Below are 12,021 nucleotides of genomic sequence, written 5' to 3'. Positions count from 1 at the left end.
CCCAAAATTTGACTGAGCACGAAATCAAAATCAGTCTATTGAAATTTAGCAAAAATGGTCAAATAAACCATACAGTTCAGTAACTGCAAACTGAGCTTAAATACTTATAAAGAACTGGTTGGACAGTTAAAAATGGTTTCCCCTTGGAAAGCTACCAAAATTGCCAGTCACCGCTGCTGACGAACACCATCACCTGAAACATTCGCCACAACAGGTTGCTGCCTTATCCGGGACAGCAGGACAGAGACCTCCTGTGTCGCGAGATCCATCCGTTCCTCCGATTTGCCTGCTTCGCTAACCAGAACTGAGACCATGGACTGGAGTGCTTTCACCCTTTCATATGATCTGCCATGATCAGGAGCGCCAATCAATGACTTGGAAGGTTGTGGCTGGGTTCTATGCCATCGGACAGGAAGGTAATGGTCCGGGATCTGAGAGTAGTTTAGCGTTGTGAGCACACGGAGGGCATGCCGGCAGAGGATCCCTGATGACTCAAACATTTGGCAGCTGCAAGAAAGTAGCTCCTCCTTTTGGTTCCATGTGACATTGCAACCGCCATCTGTCTTGGTATGGTGCCGGACAAGAAAAGCATTCCCTTCCAAGTGGAAGTATGCATAATGGGCTGCCTCTACAAGCTCATCCTGTAGCTTATAGAATGCATATGGGGTGAAAACAGCTGCAGCATGTCCTTCCACTGGAGCTGCCGTCTTCAGAATTGTATTTTCCGAGTTTTGTTGCACTATTTGTTGTTCCCCAGCTTGATCTTTGTAGTCAACAACTACCGCAACCTATGTAAAAAAATGAACGCTAAATTATATTACTCTTTTACTTTGCACAAAGTTGGCTTGCAGCAAACTATAATGAACTCAACAGGAGCAGTAGTGACTAGTGAAAGGGTATCACGATTTTTCTTACAAGGGGTGAAAAAAAACTTGGCATTTGGTAAACATGAGATGAAATGGTCACCTGCTCAATGAAACAGGATAGGCATGTTTGGGCGCTCAACAACCGCTGAATAAAATCCTTTATTTTTGAAATTCCCGGCAAAGCAGCCAGCCCTGCCAAAAAATGTCCTCTCAAATATGGCGATGCCCAAAGCTTCCGTGATGCAAATAAGCTAGCAATGTGCCTATTTCCATGTAATCCATAGCAGCTCACCATGTCACTCCATCCAAGATCAAAGTCCATTGTGCTTTCCATGTTGTGCAGCCTATAAAACTCATTTTCCCAGTCATTATAGTGTCTCCCGAGAACTGCATTGAACCAAGATAGAAACCTGGATGCAATAAGCCCGATGGAGAGGGCATGCTTTGTGTTTGGTAGCTCCTTTTGAACTGCTTCTTTGAGATACATATTTTGATCAGTCAATATTGTCTGTGGAGCTTTTCTGTTCATGAAGTTGAGAAATACCTGTCAACAACAAAGACTTCCTAATTAAGAGAACGGTTGTAAAGAGTACTGTGAGTTTTTCACCCTCAATGGTTACCTGTAATGCCCATGTGAAGGATTGCAGATTTCCCTCCCTCAGAAGCACGCAACTGAAGAAGCAAGGCATCCCATGATTGTTCATTCCAATCCAAATACCCAGTGTCATGTCAATAGAAGTTAGCCGATGAGTGGTGTCAAACACAACAGCATCACCAAATACCTCGTAAGACTGGATCGATGATGCGTACGACCAGGCGATGTTCTCAACGCAGTTGTTGGCGTCTTTGGTGAAGTCGTACTTGAAATTGGGATCCTTCTCCTTAACATTTCTGCACATCTGAAGCAGGTCGACACTCTCCTCCTCCTGCTCGAACCTCCTGAAGGACTGTATGAGATTTCTCACATCCTTCTCAGTAAATGGGAGGCTCCCCGGCTGGACGCACTTCTCCAGCTCCATTATCCTCATCATCTGCTGCACAGTGATCCCAGATTTTGCAAACACCAAGATCCTGTCTCTGTCCGACTCCGAGATGACACGGTACGCCGGCAGAAAGCGCACTTCATCCTGCCGGAGGAGCTCATGGTTGTGGTAGTTAGAGAACCCCGTGACTCGCCACTCCAGACCGCCGGCTCCAGCATCCCTACCAATGCGTAGGTACGCCTGGCACCCGCAGCGGGAGGACTTCCTGTTCCTCTGCTGCTTGGCGCCGTCGTCGAAGGGTTTCGCTGGCGTGTTGCCGGCGCGGTGGCACACGAAGTACCGCCGGGTCAGACCCTTGCCCACGCCGTCCTTCCCCTCCGTACGGTGCCGCCGGATCGAGAACCCGCACTGCTTTGCAAACCCGCTGTAGAGCTCGTACGCCGCTTCGTGTGTCAGGAACCGCTGCCCTATGTACGGGACGGAGTCGTCCGCTTCTGCCGCCGCCGTCTCCGGCGAGATCCTCGTCTCGTTGGGAGAGTCCCCCTCTCCCTCCTCCCCGCTGCTGGGTCTTTCCATATGGGGGACACACGCTGCTCTAGAGGATCCCCGCCGTAAAACTCCAGAACAGATACGGCCAGCGGAGGCAGATCACGGCGAAATGGGTAGAGAGAGGTGTAATACAAAGGGGGCATAGATTTTTGAGATGACGACGGTGGTCGGTAGTCTTCGCAGGAGAACCCGGCGACGGTGACCGGCGGAGGTTCTCCGGCGACAGGAACTGCGGCGCATACCTACAGGTGGGAATGGATCTATCACAAGGCGAACTGTTTTTTTTTTTTTTTGAGGCGGCAGGCGAACTGTGTGGAGTAACGCCAACTCCACCGCGCGACCCTATCCTGTCCGCCCTCGTTCATTTGGGGTAAAAGGTACAAACGAGACGGCCCAGCGCACGGCCTCAAACGGACAAATGTCCGGATTCCGTCCGTTTTCAACCCATCCCCGACCCAAACTTGCGCTCGGTTTGAGGTGAAACGGACGCGCGCGGACGGCCTCGACGCACGCCCTTGTCCCCCCGTGGCCCGCCTGTTGAGGACACTAGCAGTCCCTCCGCTCCCAACGCTTCACCCTCTCTCCCCGCCCCGCCCGGCCGCCGGCGCCGCCGCTATTCTTCGGCCGCCTCCTCACCGCGCAGCCCCCCCGCCGTCCATACCAAACCACGTCTCGACATGGCCGCCACCACGCCCATGCTTCCGTCGTAGTTTTGGTCGTCGATCGGAGGAGGTTTGGCCGTCGTCGTCCTTGCCGGTGGCAGAGGGGACACGACTGTCGGCGACGTACCACGGCTGCCGAGGCAGATTCCGACGAGAGCTTCAGAGCGGCCAGTAGCCGGCCGGCAACCACCCCTGCTGCGTCGAGGTGATTATCACGGCCTCTTCGCCAGCACGGCCGCAAGGTATTTGACCTTTTGCCAACAAAGGTATGGACAGTGGAGACGAGTTTTTCTTCCATCACTTTCTTTGTTTATCGAACGATTCGTCGTCGGATGATGACGATCTTGTGGTGGCTGCACTGGTCGTTCACGACCATATTCAACGGCAGCTTCCTTGGTACAGGGGGGCAGTCCCTGGTCGTGCTCCCAACCTGAACCACAATAGGGAGAGAGGCCACACCCTGCTCTATGCCGATTACTTTGCCAACACCCCGCTCTTCAAGCCGGATAAATTTCGTCGCCGTTTTCATATGGCAAGGCATGTGTTCAATCGTATTCGAGAGGGAGTGGTTGCTCATGACCCATACTTCGAGTGCAAGATGGATGCCCTTGGCAAGCTTGGATTCTCCTCCTACCAGAAATGCACCGCGGCCATCTGCATGCTTGCATATGGAATTCCAGGCGATCTGGTGGATGAGTATGTGCGATGAGTGAGACAACATGTCTGATGTCAATGTACAAGTTTTGCTAGGCTGTGATCGAGGTCTTTGGCGCAGAGTACTTGAGGCAGCCAACTGCCGCTGATACAGAGAGATTGTTGGCGACCAACGCAGCTAGAGGCTTTCCAGGTATGCTTGGCAACATAGATTGTATGCACTGGGAGTGGAAGAACTGTCCATTTGCTTGGCAGGGCCAGTACAAGGGGCATGTTAACGGGTCCACTGTCATATTAGAAGCAGTGGCATCACAAGATATTTGGATATGACATTCTTTCTTCGGCATGGCAGGTTCTCACAATGATATCAACGTGTTGCAGCGTTCTCCAATCTTCGCGAGGCTTGCAGAAGGTCACTCCCCACCTGTCAACTTTGAGATCAACGGTCACCATTACAACAAGAGATACTTTCTAGCAGATGATATATATCCTCAGTGGTCAACTTTTGTGAAGACAATCTCGAAACCCCAAGGTGAGAAGAGAAAGAGATTTGCTCAAATGCAAGAGAGTGTTAGAAAGGATGTGGAACTTGCTTTTGGTGTGCTTCAATCCCGGTGAGGTATCGTTCGAAACCCTGCACTGTCATGGGATGAAAGGAAGCTTTGGAAGGTGATGACTGCTTGTGTGATCAAGCACAACATGATCGTCGAGGACGAGCGTGATGAGAGTATCTTTGACCAAGGATTTGATTATCAAGGTGAAAATATTGAGCCCCTACATCAAGACCCGGCCACATTCGAACAGTTTGCCCAATTCCACCGTGAGATGCGTGATTGGCACACTCATGTGAATCTTCAAAATGACTTGGTTGAGCACGTGTGGGATCACATTGACAACCAATAGATGTATTTGTCCATTTAATGTTCAGTCAAGACAATTTTGATTTGGTTGTAAAACTATTTTATTAAAGACAATTTTAATTGGGTTGTAAAACATTTTTAATTTTCAGACAAATATTTGGGTTCGAAACTAGTTTTGATGCAAATTTGGGCATTTTTTGGCCCTAACGGATAGGATGGGGCAAAAGGATGCGGCCGCGCGCTGGGCGCACGGCCACCGCGTCCCAGGACAGACCCGAACACGACCCTAAATCCCTACCCAAAGGAACAAAAACCGGACAAAACGGACGTCCGTTTGGGGTCGCACGATGGAGTTGGCCTAATGTCCTGATGCATCCCGGCCTGAACGAGAGTAGTATTGGGCCGGTCACAATGCGGTTTTTATCATTTCATAAAAATAATCTAGAATGTATTTATATTTTATAAAATTTAAAAATAAGTTTAATAATAAAGTAAAGTTGTACATGAAAGCAAATACTCATGTCCCACAAAAAATGTTCATGCATTTGGAATAATGCTCATCTCTTATTGTTCATGCATTTGGAACAATGCTCATCTCATATTATTCTAATGTTCACTGAGTTAGAATATGCTTTCATATTTTTTTTAAAGTCCATGTATTTGAATTATTTGTTCACGTGTGTTAGAATATATGTTCATGAAGTTTTCAAAAGTGTTTACATATTTCCTACCCAAAGAATTGAAAAAAGTGGAAAAATATGAAACAACAAACACAAAAAGATAAAATAAATACAATAAATAGAAAATGGATAATAAAACAAAAACAAGAAGGTAAAACAAAAGGCAAAATAATCTGATCTAGTTGAGCACAGGTGCCCAGCCTACCCAGGAGGTGGTTCACGGGAGTCGTGATCTTATTTGCCTTAATTCACATTCTTAGCTTATAGTGACATATTGTCGTTGTAACACGCAGCAAAAGAATTAATGGTATGACTCATTTCTTCTGACTATGCGCCTTCGAATAGCTTTTTGACAAATTTTCTCCAAGATTTTCAGTTGGTTTTTGTTTCGTTTTTCCTTAATTTATATAGGTTCTTCATCGTTTTATATGTGAGAATTTTCTCTGTCTTTTCTGTTATTCTTTTATGGTTCTTCATCTTCTCTATTTTTAGTAAATAAATATTTATAGGATATTTTTACAATCTTAACCATTTTTAAAATCCATGAATAATATTTTAAAATACATTAACATTTTTCAAAAACTACGTGTGTTCTTCTCTAGACGTCGAACATTTTTTGGGAGCTTGTACATGTTTTTTTAAGCGAGAATGAGAGTTGTCATTTTTCATATCGAGGAACTTTGTGTCGTTCAGAGGTTCTAAACGAAAGGAAAACATGTTAGAGGGTCCAGATGAGATATGCTTGGTAGATCTGAACAAATTTAAGTTAATCTATCCTCAAGGCCAGCGTGCTGGTGGAGATGCTCCACATGGCCAACGTCTGGATCCACGCCATCGAGTCATGCATAACCTTCTCGGTCGTTCTTTGCAGCGGTGGTAGCGACCTGGGCCAGCGCACGGGAGGAGATGCTCCTCATAGCTGGCGTCTGGATCCATGCCATCAAGACATTCCCGGGCTTCTCAATTGTTCCTCCCATCGGTGGTGGTGACCACGGAGTCACCGAGCGACAGGTGGTGGGGAATAGGGCCAACGCGTGCTATGAAGGTTATTTTTGTTTTGGGCCATATAGAACAAATCATAATCTTCATACTCATGTAACTATGCAATTTGAGAGTTTTTCATCCAAACAAGTCTTGGTATTGAAACTCTGTCCATGGGTCAATTCAGTGAACAACCAAACAAACACATTCATATTCATTCTTGTTTCAGATTCCTTACTGAATTGGTATTCCAACCAATTAAATATGAAGCCCTTCACTGACCCCATCTTAGAAGCTCCAATCACGCACCATTCATAAGATCCTAACTATACTGGATATGCTTTTTTGTGAAATATATCTCAATGTGATTTTTTATCACAAAACCATAGGAATTTATCCTTAATGTCATTGGTCCATTCTTTTTATTTTCCAAGGGTTGAAAACCATCTTCCAACATAGTATCTCTTGTACCAAAACTGATCAACACTTAAAAGAGAATGTTAGGCTTTTTAATATTGTTGTCATTAATTAGGGATAACCCATTATGGGGGCCTAGATAAATTTTCGGAATGATACACCAGACAAACATGGAGAGAGGGAGAGGGGGAGGAAAGAAGTATGAACTCAAACTAACATTCTCGCACAACCTGCAAGGTGTAAAGAAAGAGAGCAAATTTACATTACTTCCTTAGTTCCACAACATATTCTGCATAGTTCTTTTGAAAAGTCAAACTTCATAACATTTTATCAAATTTATAGAAAAAATATTAACATCTATAACAATATCATGAGACATATTTGACATTGTATTTGTTTGAAATTATTGTTGATCTTTTTCTGAATAAACTTGATCATATTTTTTATAAGGTTTGTCTTGAAAAAACTATTATGAAACGGGGGGAGTTGTCATTTTCTATGAATAACTCAAATACACTATATTGGAATGGATGTATGAGAAATTGTTTTTTATTAGGTAATGCTATCATGGCACACTTTATTGCATCAAAAAAAGGTTGCATTGTTTATAATGTCTGAAACAATAAAAGAAGGGGGTCATCGTCCCAAAAAAAGCTATCTTAGACTCAAATGTATACTTAGCTATATTGTGTGTCACTCTATTTGCATTCTGAGGACAATGCACGATGGATACGAGACCAATTCTAAAACCACTATGGAACTTATCCAGCAGGATGGCAGTGTATGGATTCTAGATCTCCACCCTTCTGATGATGCTTGAATAACTTCCAATGGATTCGATTCAACAATAACATTGATGCAGCCTAGGCCATCAAAAAGTTCCAAGCCTCTATGCACAGTGATTGCTTCCGCAACCAATGCACTCAAGAGGTTAGTCAGCAGACAAGAATTACTAGCTACACCATGGTCATATTCATTTCGAAGATTGTTGATTGATGACATGGACAAATTTACTAACAATATGCGAGCTATTTGAGTGGTTCGAGCATCTACAACCGAAGTTACCTAATCTGGGCCCCTACACGTCTGCGGACATGCCTGGACGCACCCGCGGATGGTGACCGGACGGACCTCGAATGATCCCATTTGCAACCACAATACCTACTTTTTGAACATCAAATACATGCAAAACACATGCACGTCGATCATCGCGACCAAACATGTGTAGTGCATGCAAATACAGAATTATATGTACTAAAGAATACATAATCGAACCATAGTCCAAACATAAAGATTGTTCATAGTGCATAGTTATAAAAATAAAAGCAAAGTTTACTCAATTCCATGGATCTGCATATGCTCCACAATATCATTGAGAAGTTGCACATGCACCTGTTGATCTTGCAGTTGTCAATGCATCTCTAAAAAGTTGGCAATATGCTCTGCCTCTTGTTCGGGGAGGCGGACCTGAACATCGGGCTTCTCAAAATCATGCTTGCAGGTTGCCCCTTCACCCACGTCCGCTACAATCATTGTTGTATACAATTCAGAACATTGTCATTAGCTGCCAAAGTGTCTTCGCTTCTCACGTCATTGCAACTCCACGAACAATACCCCAACGAGCTTGCAGCACTATGAATGTCCTCTCCACATCCTTCCTAGCTGCCTCTTTCATTGTTGCAAAGTGACTTTGTTTGTTTTCATGGGCATTAGATATGGTGTTCACAAACACCACCCATTGAGGATAAATACCATCGACAAGGATATCCCATATTGTAGTTGAGCATGTTGACGGTGTAGTTGTATGGTGGAGCTTCCCCATCACAAAGTCTCTTGAACAAAGGAGATCGTTGGAGCACATTGATGTCATTGCATGAACCAGGCTCGCCAAAAAAAGCATGCCATATCCACAAGTCCTTTGATGCCACTTTTTCAAGTATGATGGTTGCTTCTTTGACGCGACCTTGGTATTACCCACAAACCTTTTAGGCATTTCTTTCATTGTCAATGCATGCAATCAACTAAACCCAATATACTTGGGAATCCTCTTGCTTCTCCAATTGCCAACAATTTTTCTGTATCCTCCATAGTTGGCACTCTCGGGTACTCTGGTCCAAACACCTTCGCCACAGTGCATGCAAATTCCACCATAGTGTTCATGACTATGGTCTGGTCCATCCGGATTTTATTATCAATTGCATGTGCGGCCTTACCATAACCAAGCATCCTGAGAGCAGCCATGCATTTCTGTAAAGAAGAGAAAGAAAATTGTTGCAACAATCCTTCATTGGCTTGAAATTATCACCAACCTTCCCCAAGACAGTCACTACGCGCAGGAACAAATTCCTGCTCATCCGAAAGCGGCGTGAAATAAACCTTCATGGTATGTTGGCTCCATTGTAAAGTAGTCTATGTACAGAAGTCGTGCACCGGCAATCATCCTAGGGAATAACTCTCTGGCCCTTTATGGAACCCTTGAAGTTGAGCACGTGCTCCTCTGCCTTCTCCATCTTCTCTTGAATGCTTAAATTTACGATCAAAGTTGAATCTCAAGAACCATGGGCGCACTACATTGTGAAATGAAGGGAGTACTGGTCATGTACCTCCGGGCTCATAATTTTATGTGTTGGTGCTTGAAGGGCCCGTGTGACGTGCTTAGCATGGGAAACACTAAAAATTTAGCTTATCCCTTTATTTTATTTTGTGGGTAAGAAAAATATTAGCTTATCAGGACTAATATTTAGATTATCATATCAAAGTCTCAGGATATAACACCTAAACAACGTGATCTGATATCCGGATTATAATTTATTTTTTTGCGGGAAAAAAATTAAAAGTCCAGATCTAATGATAGGAATATAGGTTGATTTTCCGTTCTTGTAAATATGAAGCTTATCCGGTTAGCAATTTAGCTTATCTGGTCATCAATCAATAATAAAGCGTGTTATACGCACGCGTAGTCAAGGAGGACGTACGAGGGGTGAAACCATGTGAAATCTTGTGCTCGAGATACGCATTTGCACGACGCTTGCACTTCGGTGCATCCAATAGCCAAACAATATTTCTTTCAAAAATAAAGAAAAAGAATAGGCGATCAGTACACGATCTTTCTAGTTGCGACTTGCGAGGCCGGCCGGCCTGCCAGATCCATGATAAAGGTTCACACAGCGGTAAACAATAACAGGTCCTCCGGAAAACCTTTGTTTGCGAAATGGCAAGTTATTACTATTATTATTTTTTGACGGGTGCGAAATGGCCAAGTTGTTGCACGGGGTCACAGCTACCGGATCTCCGTGTGGCATGTGCTGGGGATCGCCAACGCCGATGAGATCACAGCTATAGTCTATCTCCACGAGACCATGGCTCCATGTGCATGGATATTGGATAGCCAGGGTGTGCGAGTGCAAACCGATGCATTGTAGCCAGTCTAGCTTCTGGTCCTCGGAGGGGCACATGGCAACGCGCGGCAGGCCAGCACCTCGTACCAGAGCTGACGGGTCCAGTTAAACAGGCACTTGGCCTACTTGCTTAGTTGTCAATTAATTGAGAAATATGACTACTCAAAATTGAGCTCGAGAGGACCCGGCCGGCCGAACCTCTTGAGCTACATGGGACTGAACAACGTTAAATTTTGTTCCCTTCATTCAGTACCACGTGAATTGTCTAGGCCATACACCCGTGTTAGGATATAGCCATCCGTCGGGCCGGGCCTAACAAAGCCCGAAGCAGAAAACCTAGGCCCGGGCTCAGGCCGTCTTGGCCATCAGGCCTAGATTTTAGGCCCATGCTCAGTCCGTCAGTGAAAAAGCCCACCGGGTCTTGGGCTGGGCCTCTTCCCTAAAACACAAATATGGCAAGCCCAGGCCCGGCCCGTCATGTTAGGATACAGCATGGCCAGATGGGCCTACAAAACAGAGATTGTGCATGCACACACACCGAGAGAGATTACCTAGGTTTTTGTACCCCGGTGGCGATTGCACGCACTCAGGGTTTTTCGATGCTCGGATGTGAACGAAATATGCCCTAGAGGCAATAATAAAATTGTTATTTTATATTTCCTTATATCATGATGAATGTTTATTATTCACGCTAGAATTGTATTAACCATAAACTTGATACATGCGTGGATACATAGACAAAACACCGTGTCCCTGATAAGCCTCTACTAGACTAGCTCGTTAATCAAAGATGGTTAAGTTTCCTAACCATGGACATGTATTGTCATTTGATGAATTGTATCACATCATGAGGAGAATGATGTGATGGATAAGACCCATCCGTTATCTTAGCATATTGATCGTTCAGTTTTATTGCTATTGCTTTCTTCATGTCATATACATATTTCTTTGACTATGAGATTATGCAACTCCCGGACACCGGAGGAATGTCTTGTGTGGTATCAAACATCACAACGTAATTGGGTGATTATAAATATGCTCTATAGTTATCTCCGAAGATGTTTGTAGGGTTGACATAGATCGAGATTAAGATTTGTCACTCGGAGTATCGGAGAGGTATCTCTGGGCCCTCTCGGTAATACATAGTCCTGGCCATGGGCAGCCCGGCCCGAAAAAGCCCGACCTGGCCCGGCCCGACGCTGCTCCCGGGCCGGGCTCGGGCCTAGATTTTGAGCCCGATGGCCTGGCCGGGCCGGGCCCGGGCCCATCATTTTTGCAGTTTTCTGAAGGGGCCCAGCCCGAGGCCCGACGGGCTTTAGCATGTTCGGGTCAGGCTTGGGCCCAAAAACTAGGCCCGATGGCCGGGCCGAGCCGGGCTCGGGCCCAGGTTTTTTGGCTCGGGCTTGGCTAGGCCCGACCCGAGGTTTTGCCAAGTATAGTAATACGCATCATAAGAAACCTTGCAATCAATGTGACTAATGAGTTAGTTGTCGGATGATGTATTACGGAACAAGTAAAGAGACTTGCGGGTAACGAGATTGAACTAGGTATGAAGATATCCACGATCGAATCTCGGGCAAGTAACTTACCGATGATAAAAGGAATAACGTATGTTGTCATTACGGTACGATCAATAAAGATCTTTGTAGAATATGTGGGAACCAATATGAGCATCCAGGTTCCGCTCTTGGTTATTGACCGGACTCATGTCTACATAATTCTCGAACCCGTAGGGTCCGCACGCTTAACGTTCAATGACGAGTTTGTATTATATGAGTTATGTGATTTGGTGACCGAATGTTGTTCGGAGTTCCGGATGAGATCACAGACATGATGAGGAGTCTCGAAATGGTCAAGAGGTAAAGATTCATATATATGACGATGATATTCGGACACAGGAAGTGTTTCGGGGTGTACCGGGTACATATCAGAGTACCGGGGGGTTACCAGAACCCCCCGGGGGATTAATGG

At 45.2% G+C, this 12,021-nt stretch overlaps 1 protein-coding gene across 1 annotated transcript; it reads right to left on the bottom strand.

The window, feature by feature from the left end:
- Window positions 1–21: 21 nt before the first annotated feature.
- Window positions 22–2,717, bottom strand: LOC123189299 (protein FAR1-RELATED SEQUENCE 11). The gene is made up of 3 exons (XM_044601688.1): window positions 1,487–2,717; window positions 967–1,410; window positions 22–788 (listed from the first exon to the last, which is right to left on the bottom strand). Exons 1-3 carry the CDS (start codon window positions 2,423–2,425, stop codon window positions 168–170), a joined length of 2,004 nt encoding a protein of 667 aa, XP_044457623.1. The 5' UTR covers window positions 2,426–2,717; the 3' UTR covers window positions 22–167.
- Window positions 2,718–12,021: the final 9,304 nt, after the last annotated feature.

This window comes from Triticum aestivum, chromosome 2A, assembly GCF_018294505.1.
Source record: "Triticum aestivum cultivar Chinese Spring chromosome 2A, IWGSC CS RefSeq v2.1, whole genome shotgun sequence".
NCBI classification, from domain to species: domain Eukaryota; kingdom Viridiplantae; phylum Streptophyta; class Magnoliopsida; order Poales; family Poaceae; genus Triticum; species Triticum aestivum.
This window is presented reverse-complemented; position numbering and strand designations above follow the sequence as displayed.

Bases quoted from the DNA above. Each gene is read 5' to 3' on its own strand.
- LOC123189299 (XM_044601688.1), bottom strand. From the start codon at position 2,425: ATGGAAAGACCCAGCAGCGGGGAGGAGGGAGAGGGGGACTCTCCCAAC. The intron at 1,411-1,486 runs GTAACCATTGAG...TGTTGTTGACAG, and splicing joins CCTTCACATGGGCATTACAG to GTATTTCTCAACTTCATGAA. The intron at 789-966 runs GTGACCATTTCA...TTTTTTACATAG, and splicing joins TATCCTGTTTCATTGAGCAG to GTTGCGGTAGTTGTTGACTA.